Source organism: Scleropages formosus, chromosome 1 (assembly GCF_900964775.1).
Source record: "Scleropages formosus chromosome 1, fSclFor1.1, whole genome shotgun sequence".
NCBI classification, from domain to species: Eukaryota; Metazoa; Chordata; class Actinopteri; order Osteoglossiformes; family Osteoglossidae; genus Scleropages; species Scleropages formosus.
This window is the reverse complement of record NC_041806.1, coordinates 13,947,894-13,958,353: the sequence shown is the minus strand read 5'-3', so window position 1 is coordinate 13,958,353 and position 10,460 is coordinate 13,947,894. Positions and strand designations below refer to the sequence as shown.

The following is a 10,460-nucleotide window of genomic DNA, read 5'->3' as shown; positions in this document are numbered from 1 at the left end:
TTTGTCTGAACAACAAGATTAGTAACAAACACTTATTTTATTTCTGAAATGTTACTTATACAGTTAGTGTTCACCTTCAGGTATACCTGTATGTATCTTAATTTACAGTGTCTCTCTCACACACACGCACGCACACACGCACGCACACACGCACGCACACACGCACACACGCACACACGCACACACACACACACACACACACACACACACACACCCATCCGAGCGGGGTGACTGCTGCTGCCTCCTCCCTACTGACCGCTAGCTCCACTCCTGACCCTGCTGGTCCTCATCACTCCCCACCTATTTCCCCATCCCCAGTCCCTCCCACTCACAAGCATCCAATCACAGTGCAGCAGCCAAGCTCCCAGAGAGTACAGAAAGAACATCATCAGAAGCATTTGCCATCTGCTATAACGAAATAAAAGTATTGCTTGCCCATGTAAATTATGTACATCACTAGTGTCTTATGCATGTCCACCAGTCTCCTCCTGCCATTTGCAACGAAGGGGGCCATGCTGAGGAGATTCCATTTACAGCATCTCCTCAGCATGGCCCCCTTTGTCGCAAATGAAAACAACACACTCCAGCTTTACAACTTCATGCCGCACCTGCTTTGGCTTCCTGCTCCTCTCCTCTTCCATCACTTTCAACTTCTTCCACTGTCTCATCCACGTGAGTCCATCTCTGACGTGTGAAACACGGCAAATTCGGTTCATTTTCATCTGGATTTGCTTCCACGCAGACTTTACTGCATCTAGTCACATGGTCAGTAATGTGGTCACCATGGTAATTTACTGGGTGTCATCACTTGCTTCTCCTCACGCTCAGTTATTGCATGATTTCATACTTATTCTTTTTCACTGTGCTTCTAAAAATATATGCCTGGCCTATTATTTTAAATGTTTTAATATTTTATGACTGAGTAACACAATATTATCCTTTTTACACAGCTCTAAAATGTAGAGACGAGAACTATGAGACATCGTTGCGTCCCCAAACAAGAGGTCTATCCCAGCAGCAGAAAAACCCCAGGAGAATCCACCAGCTGACCTGCAGCAGTGCCCCTTTATAGCCCCCACCTCACACACTTGATTCATTTCCCAGAATTCCACAACCTGGCAACGACTCTCCTGAGGGGTCAGGGGTCAGGGATCAGGGATCACAGCGCAGCTCCAGCAAGCATTCCAACACCTCTGGGCATCCAGTGGAGGAGCTGATGACCAAACATGCATCCAAACATACAACATCATAGTTGCTCAAATTTAGCTAATGCTTTCATGTTGCATTTAATTACATATGTATATTGTTAATCTTCTCTTGAGACTGAGGCTCCTTGGAGTAGGCAGTTGCTCTTCTAAGGGGTGCCGTCACAAAATCCTGGGTGCCGACCTGTCATTGGAGAAGGTCTTGCGCAGTCGCACCCCTCGACGGATAGACACCAGCATGTCCTCACTCTCAGTGGGCAGGGAACTATGGGGAGGAGTGGGGTGTGGTGGTGGCGGCTCGTCAGCCGTTGACGGGAACGGGAACTGGCCCTCCCCCAGGGCACGGGCACTGGCTGCCAGCTCGCCGATCTGCTCCACCAGGCTGTGGCGGTTGGCGGCCAGCAGCTGGTCCTCCTCGGGGGGCTGCCCATACACGCTCATCTCTGCACCACCCCACGCCGTGTTGGGGAGGCTCAGACGTTTGGGTGAGGCCTTGCTATAGTCCAGCATACTGCCCGTGGCATCATCAGCATAGTAGACACACTCTTCACTGCCCACTCGCACCGGCAGCCCACCAATGCCTGGTGAGTCGGGCACCATGGGTGTCCTCACGGGCACGATGGGCGGCCGGATGGGGATAGGGCCGGCGCTGGACAGAGTGCGGCGCACGCCGGGCTTGGTGGATGGCGTCCTGCGGATGGTGGCTGTCCCTGGGGTCCCTGAGCCCCCTCCACCTTGGTTGCCTGTTCCGCTGGGCAGGCCTGCCGTGCTGGCCGGACGCTTCGTCTGGATCATGCGCCGGTAGTTCTGTGCAATGTTGCTGTGGCGAGGGATCGTAGAGGACTTGTCAAAGTCTGTCTGCACCTCGCCCTCGGCGTCTCCATTCACGGAGCAGCAGTCGTAGTCAGATACTGCAGAAACAGGGACACCTGGGTAATGTGCTCCCCATAAACAGTCTAATATAGAAAAACCAGCTGAAACAACAGCCAAGAAACTACAGTAACCTCCAGAGCCAAAACAGCACTGAACTGGAATGGACTGCAAAGACTCAGTGACACAGGACTGAAAGACAAGTTCATATTACACATCATACTGTAGTATCTTTCATCAAGCTACTTAACTGAACTGATATAGTAAAAATTACCCTGTTGTACAAAGGGGTAAATCAGTGTACAGTTGATCTTACAAGATGCTTAGGATAAAGTTGTCAGAAAAATAATACTTGATGCTATTAAACTTATAACACGACTGCGAAAAGGAGTTTGACCGTAATTCATTTTCTCTCTTAGGGAACAGAATGTTAGTAACACAACACTTGACGTATTTACATGAGAGTTTCTGTACAAACCTTAGATGTAAGTGTAACGCATAGTAACTCTATGACTCGCAATACTTTTTATCTTTACCTTTTTATTCTTATTAGTTTTTACTTTTTTACCAACTTTGAGGTGCATTCAATTTAAAATTTAAAAAAATTAAAATATATCATCCACATAAACTCCACACATTGTCTTGCCACTGTCAAGTTCCTTTATATCTACTTTCATCTCCATGGTAACAGGACACCTATTCTTAGCACTATGAGAATGCCCGACATTCTATATGAGCAGTAAACATTGTGGGTGTGAGCTGAATTAAGGTGGTATCATATTCCTATTCTTTCTGTGCTCTTTACTGCTTCAAGGTAAATATACACTGCATTAGTTCTGATACATTTTTGATACTTGTAGTGAAACATGATTCATATTTTTAAATTGTTTATCTTTAAAATATGAAGGGTCATAATACTTTGTTTTTCAAAATTGTATTGACCACTGACTGCATTTATGAGACTGACCCAGACAGAACTAATAGAACACAGATAAATTAAACAAGAGACCTGTGTAACAATAATAATAACGTGACTAGGAGCTAGAATGGCCTCCAAAGAGCTAAAATAATACAGTGGCCTTAGAGTTATTGTAGCCAGTGCACCCGAAGGAGTGTAAAGGACAGGTGAGTTACCTTGCGATGGGATGGTGTCCTCAGAGCAGCATGGGGTTGTGCTCTGGGTGCTGTAGCCGCTGGAGAGCTGGAGAGAGTCCCGGCTGTTCTTCTGCTCCACACTGAGTCCACGGGTCAGCACCACAGCCAGGTCAGTGGCAGCTGGCGACACCTCCTCGCCGTGCTGCCCCCGTGTGGTGAGGCGGAGTAAGAGAAAGGGCAGGTGGGGAAAAGATTCATTTTGACCGCATAAATCCAGTGTTATTATTCTATTTACATAATAAAGTGCTTTAACTACTGCACTTTAACTACTCTATTTTAAACTGTGTTTTCTTGATGTATCATTTTTCTAAAATTTCTGCCTGGCAAAACAATTGTGACCCATGTTTACTGTATGAGCTGGCAGTAAAGAGCACCTCGGCAGAATAGGAGGACCACCTTAATTCAGCTCACTTCTACAGTGTTTACATCTCCTGTTTGCTGTTCTTTATTGCTGATGATCAATAATATGAGGAACACAGCATGTGATTATGGGATGAATTTATCAACTATCTGAAATGAATAGGAGGCTGTAGAGACAAGACTTATTTTGGTCAAGCTTGAAGTAAGTAAAATATTAAAAAAAATTAGTACTATAACTACATCTGAGACTTTTACAAAAACCTAGGTGGTAAATAACAGCACAGTGGGTAGCACTGGTGAATCATGGTTTATGAGCTGCACAATTTTGGTTTAGGATCAAGTAAACCACTTCAGTAGCTCTCCCTTATCACAAGAAATACACAAGTGGTCACTACGAGTCAACAGCATTTACCATTAACCAGTAGATAAATTGAGGGACATCTGCGTCATTTAACTTTTATTGGTTGAGATTTAGTGGCTAAAGTGACTTTGGAGCTACAAAAAATGCACTGTCCATTGTGTTTATAAGCTGACGAGTCTCTGTACGTGTAAATTGAAAGACATTCCATTAAAGAAATGTGTGATGTCAATACAACTACTAACATTTCTTCACTGTTAATCTTCAAATTATAATAATTCTTAATAAAAAATTTTGAAAAATGAGAATTACAATAGATGCAGATCACTGTAATTTTGTACCAAATATAGAGTCAGGTACAGAATCTTCTGCCAGAGGTCATTACCTTGGCAGCAATTGAAGCTGGGGTCATCCTGGGCCTGTGAGCTTCCTCCGGGTGTATTCCAGCATAACTCTGAGCAATGGCAGGTCCCTCTGGCTCTCTGGGACGCTCCAAGGTGTCCTTCCTCCTCTGTAGAGTGTTGACCAACGGCTGCTCATAGGTACCCACTTTGGACCAATCCTGGAGAGGGGGAAGGGTTACTGATAGGCAGCAAAAACAACTGAACCAATCACCACACGGGGGGGTCTTGTCTACTGTCCAGCAGTTTGAATGCTTTTTCAGATTGGATTCCCATTCCGAGGCCTTCCACTAAAGCCTGGGGTCTTGAGTGAGCCGTGTCCCATGTTTCCATCAGGACATGTGACCTGCATGCCTTCGCAGATCTCCCCGAAATACGAGAAGCTAGAGCGCAGAGCTTATGTTTAATGTGAGCGACAGAGGAGGATTACAAGCGAAGGAGCTGAGTAATGAAGAATGGATGAGTTAAGCAGGAGATGAGCAAAATCAAACAAATCATATAATAAAGCATTAATCTGTGAGAGGAGGCGCAAATTAAACGGACAAAACCCAAAGCCACCCAAAGAAAAAAAAAGGTGCTGATGAAGACAAACCTTCCAGCAGGGAATCTTGGATGTGGGAGAAGAGGTGTTGGATCCAGGGGAGCGTTTATAGGGTGGGGACGCAGGAAGTGGGACAGAGAGGGGCCGGGTGGAGCCAGCGTGTGAGAGGGCAGGGCGGAAGGTAGCAAAGGCAGAGCCAAACTGCAGGACGAAAGACAAGGTGGTCAGGAACAGAGCGGCCCAGGGGCACGGTGAACCTGGGGCTCCCAAGACCTGCCGCCCAAAACAATCAAACAGGAGTCATCCGAATCAGAGGTCCAAGGTCAAAGGTGACACATCTAACGCCTCTGGGACTCTTAAACCACAGAGAAAGAGCAATATTACTGCAGAAATACAGGTAGTCCCCAGATTACGAACAAGTTCCATTCGTAAGTCTGGCTTTAAGTCGGATTTGTATGTAAATCAGAACAGTTTGATACAGCTCGTGTCTAACGTCAGTCAAATATTTATCTTAGTGTACAGTATATTGTGTACCTTTCTATGCATAAAAACCTTAAAGAAACACTTCCAGATACTCTAAAACACTTTTAATATAACAGAGTAATAATACAATGTAATGATGATGATAATAATAATAATAAATGTAAGTACGTACAGTATTTAAAATAGAGCAACAGAAACAAATAATAATAAATGTTACTACAGTATTTATAATAGAAAGAGAGCGAGAGGAGGAGGTGTGTGCGTATGTATAAAAAACATTAAAGAAAAAACTTTAATGTTTGCTTTTCCAATGTTGGTTGGAGTTTCACCTTTCTCCAATCACTTTATTATTTCCACTTTAGTTTCAATTGTGATTGTTTTCCTTTTATTTGATGCATCACCATCACTTGCATCACATTTTGCTTTGGTGCCATGGTTAGGAGGGTAAAAAAAAATAATTAAAGCCAAATACAGTAACATACACAAGACATTGTTAACAGCGGTGTGGTCTGTGTCATTCTGAACGAGCGGCAGACTGAGGTGTGTGTGTGGACCCAATAGTGGGATATCTTTATTGTCAGTACACAAGAGAGCAGGCGAGATTTGTGGTTTGGGACAGGAGTGGGTCGGTTGATACACAAACATAAGTCTTGGGGAGAAAACAATGTCGTAGCCAAGGAGGCGATGCAAGTGTCGGAGTCGTGGACATCAGGAGCGTGAACGAGAAACTTAGAAGGACAGGTACGTTGTCGTGGGTTCATTCAAGAGCGCTGGAGAGAAGGGTTTCTAAAATGAGATTCCCCAACCAGGGTGTGCAGTTGTGGCTTCATTATACCCCGCTGCTCTGATTTCTGGCAGGTGCAGGTTCAGTCATGGGGGCGTGCGAGGTCGTGAGCGTGACTAAAAAGAAGGAAGTCTTTGTCCTACATCGGGCTCATGTGTCCATGAGCCGAGAAACCGCTATAGATGCGCGTTTTGATGCGGATTGTAAAGAAGCACCCGTCTGTCATTGTATGTAACTGGAATTCTTTGTATAGTAGGCTTTATGGAGGATGGTTCATAACTACAGGTTTTACATAAATCGAATGTTCATAAGCCAGGGACTGCCTGTATGGTTTGTTCAGCAGATCTGGTTTGTGTCTCTGCCCCCACCCATACCAGTCATTCCAGTGTATGATATGATATAAAAAAAGTTTTGTATATTTTCACATGATCTTCCACGTGATCATTTTGACAGCAGTATTGTTATATGTAAACATTTGCCAACTAACCAGTAATTCAAGAGAAAAATTACAAAAATAAAATTAAATAAAAATGAATTCATTGAAAAATCAATGCAATACATTGGACTGTCTAGTCATTCCAATATCAGGTCACTTGATGTCCGGTCATGTGAGAATGCATGAACTGTACTATCTTGCTGCTTGGTGTTATGTGTTAAATGTAAATGTAATTAAATGTGGGGGGTGCAGTGGTGCAGTGGCACAGTGGGTTGGACCAGGTCCTGCTCTCCAGTGGGTCTGGGGTTTGAGTCCTGCTTGGGGTGCCTTGCGACGGACTGGCATCCTGTCCTGGGTGTGTCCCCTCCCCCTCCGGCCTTACTCCCTGTGTTGCCAGGTAGGCTCCAGTTCCCCGCGACCCCGTATGGGACAAGCGGTTCCGAAAATGTGTGTGTGTGTAATTAAATGTAATGTAAATGTAATTTATATTAAAAAGCAACCCTGTATTTTATAAAAGAAAACCTCTAATAACATAAATTCCACTTATCAAAAGTGTTTTAATGTGATCTACTAGGAACAGATGCTAGGCATGTTACTGTGTGTGTGCGTGTGTACATATGGGTGCTGGAGTTTTATTTTAAACTCAAATTTTTCCTTTGAATAACAAATCAGCAGTGAAGGACACAGTAAATAAAGGTGAGTGAGTGTTGTGTGCTCTGCATCACACTGTGCTCACATTCCTCATGGTTATGAATATATCACATTTTATGATTAACTTCTCAGTGGTGAGATGTGTGTGTGCGCATTACCGCAGTGGGTGAGCTGCACTCGCTGATGGACTGGCAGGTCTCCGATGCCTCTGAAGATGCGGAGCTCGATGACTTCTGCTGAAGATGGAGGGAAATGAAGGACGAGAGAGGAAGGTGGGGGAGGCGATGGGAAGAAGGGAGTGCATAGGGGGAAGGCCCGGGATGAAGTAAGGTACACATGCGGAGAGAAAGGAGAGGAGTCAGAAAGCTAGAAACACAGCAGAGCCATAAATGCAGAGCTCACACAGCTTTGCAGATGCTAATGAGGGGTCTGTTATCACCACACCTGTGACATAATGTGATTCACCGGTCCTCTGACCACACTCTCACACCTCTTCTAAACTCTCCCCAATTCTGCTCCTAGATGTCTGCAGCTACACCCCCGATATCGCTATGTGGTCATATGTGTGGGGGGAAAAAAAAAGCGGCCATATGTGAAACACCGCTCTCCCCACACACACCTGGCTGGTGAGGTCCGAGGGCATGGGCGACGGAGACTTTGAGTACATGTTGGGGTCCTGGGAAGCGAAGCCAGAGTCATGGGAGGAGACAGTGCTGTGGCGGTGAGTGCCCCCAGGTGGTGGCTGGGCCAAACTGCAGGGTAATAAGGCAAACGTGTGAGGGACCTGCTGGGGGAAGATGGTGGTGAAAAGCTGACACTGGTGCAGCACAGGAGAGGGATGCAAACAGAAGCAGACAAGCGAGAGCATAGAACAAGAGACAAACTGGTTCTGAGGGCAGAGCAGGCCAAGCAGGTCAACTCACTGGGGAGGGGTCAAAGGTCACAGGTCAGGCGAGGAAGTCATGTACACACACCACACACACACACACACACACACACACACACACACACAGCGTAGCACATATGCACCAATGACCAGCAGTAAGGTTTCAGTGAGCAGACCAGGAGATGGTCTGTCCCGGGTGGAGCATGGGATTCCCCCGCAGGGTACCTGCACATGCTGCTCTTCCTGGAACCCGAGCTACTGGGGGATGAGGGCGGGGTCTGGTAGGACCAGCTGTAGTCCGAACCCGTCAGGTCCTTTATCACCTGAAATTGCACAGCCAACGACAGGGGACACATTTACACAGGAGCACTGAGGCCCTGAGGACAACGGGGGGCCCCGAGGTCCTGAGAGGAGAGTAGTTCCCTTGGACCATTGAGCAGGAGAGCAGCCGTAAAAATACAGCGATACACAGGTTAAGTGTTAAGTTAACAAAGTACATAATTTACCTTTAACCAAGGTGACAAAATATGCAGTACGCTATGCAAATAAAGGTGCAGTGGGATTAATACGAAAATATAAGAGAGAAACTACAGAAAAAAGTAAATCCCATGATGCAAAGAGGAAGCAGTGGACAGGGCCACAAGGCAGTGGTGCAGCTCTCCTACTGCCCAGAGGGTACACCAGATATGTTACCTGCTCACTGGCAGGGGGCAGTCTGTGGGGGTCAGAGGTCAGCACAGTAAGGTCATCGATAATGGCCTGAAGATGGGTGATCTCAGCCAGCAGGGCAATCTCCCCATTCTGAGGAAGGCAACATGCGGATAAATCTATTTGCTTAGATAATATTTATATATATTATTGGTCTATACACTAACTACTCCTGATACCACAATTTTTTTCCAATTTATCTATCGCTGTAGTTTAATTAATATCATTGCATTTTCTTCTTCAGCCCAGTATATGGCAGTAAAGAGCACCAGAAAAAAAATAATTCAAATTCATTCACTTCCACTGTTTTTACATGCTCGGCTCACAATATGCCCCCATAAAGCAAGCGCTGCCCACACCACACACATGCTCCACCCCTGCCCTCTCACCACCACAGGCTGCAGGAAGCTGATGAAGGTGCAGAAGCGTCCTCTCTCCTCTACCATGGCACGGCGCACCGCCTGCTTCTCCGTCTCCTCCATCAGTAGACACATGTCACTGACATCCTGCATGGCACTGTCCAGCTGCGGTTGCAGGTCACCCCGCCCTGGAGGAGGGGACAGAGGGCCGGGGGCAAAAGGGAGCAGGGACGGACAAGTAGGGGTGCAGAAACAGGACAGATTGGAGAATAACAGGAGAGAACAGGGCAGGGAAAGGTAAACAAGGACACCAGGTGGGTGACAGGTGATGGTGAAAAAGGAGGGGTGGAGCTCTACTCAGTGCCTTTATCACCTGATCAGGAACGCGCAAGCACACACACAGTGTCATGGGTGCATAGATGGTTTGTGATGTTTGCAGGGTCAGTGGCCCTTCACATCATTGAAAGAAACATCACTCTAAGAGAAAGAACTTTAAGAAAATCTTGTTTAAAAAATAAAAAAATAATCATTTGGATCTTTTGAGTTTGTAACTGAAGCATTCATAACTCAAAGAGCCAAGGTGCAGGCATTGATGGTTTTGGCCTATAGAATAATTATAATAACTGGATCAGAACCAGTCCTCACTACAGTAAGTCATTCTGGATGGTTTAGCAGGTCCTGTGAATTGTGGGTAATCTGGTGCTGGCTCTAGTTCTGTGTACACACATGCAGAAACACACAGACACACACAATCCAGCCGGATGCTGAGCAACAGAGAGGAGACTCCTAACACTCACCTGTGGCTTCTGAAGAGTGGCGATCAGACATGGGTGTCGAGGGAGGAGGCAGGGAAAGGAAATGAGAAAAAGAGGAGCTCTGCATTAGGGTTAGAGTTAGTAGAGAGGGGCACTCACAGCAGAGCTCAGACCCAAAGTCTCTACAAATGTTACTGCAAAGCCACAAGTAAATCAAACAAACAAACAAACAGTGGGTGGAAACAGGAGTGGCAGCCTTGTGTTAGCAGGGAATTCTGGAATACTGAATGTTAGCACAAAAACAAAAGGTGAGCCTTCCAGGTAATCGCAGTATTCTAGAAGTACAATGTTGGGAGAAATCCCAAAGCAGCTGCAACAATTTCAGAAATATAAAATAAACTTAAGGCAGTAATGAACAAGTTCTCAGGATGGCCACGAGAGGGCGGTAACTACCATATAGCGCTTCAATATAGGCGCCAAGTACTCTGTTCCTGTCACATGACAACAA

At 45.8% G+C, this 10,460-nt stretch overlaps 1 protein-coding gene across 4 annotated transcripts in view; it reads right to left on the bottom strand.

Moving 5' to 3' along the window:
• Positions 1 to 238: 238 nt before the first annotated feature.
• Positions 239 to 10,460, bottom strand: part of LOC108937819 (protein MTSS 2-like) — a 32,260-nt gene continuing 22,038 nt past the window's right edge. The window contains exons 7-16 of one of the 4 annotated variants that reach the window (XM_018757990.1): positions 9,995 to 10,003; positions 9,228 to 9,385; positions 8,824 to 8,931; positions 8,356 to 8,453; positions 7,864 to 7,996; positions 7,403 to 7,480; positions 4,942 to 5,091; positions 4,334 to 4,510; positions 3,210 to 3,372; positions 239 to 2,116 (exon numbers count right to left, since the gene is read on the bottom strand). In XM_018757990.1, coding sequence (XP_018613506.1) covers positions 1,368 to 2,116; positions 3,210 to 3,372; positions 4,334 to 4,510; positions 4,942 to 5,091; positions 7,403 to 7,480; positions 7,864 to 7,996; positions 8,356 to 8,453; positions 8,824 to 8,931; positions 9,228 to 9,385; positions 9,995 to 10,003 — 1,823 coding nt within the window. In that variant the 3' untranslated portion in view covers positions 239 to 1,367. The remainder of the gene's footprint in view (positions 2,117 to 3,209; positions 3,373 to 4,333; positions 4,511 to 4,941; positions 5,092 to 7,402; positions 7,481 to 7,863; positions 7,997 to 8,355; positions 8,454 to 8,823; positions 8,932 to 9,227; positions 9,386 to 9,994; positions 10,004 to 10,460) is intronic. The other 3 variants (XM_018757991.1, XM_018757992.1, XM_018757993.1) reach the window with 3 other exon arrangements.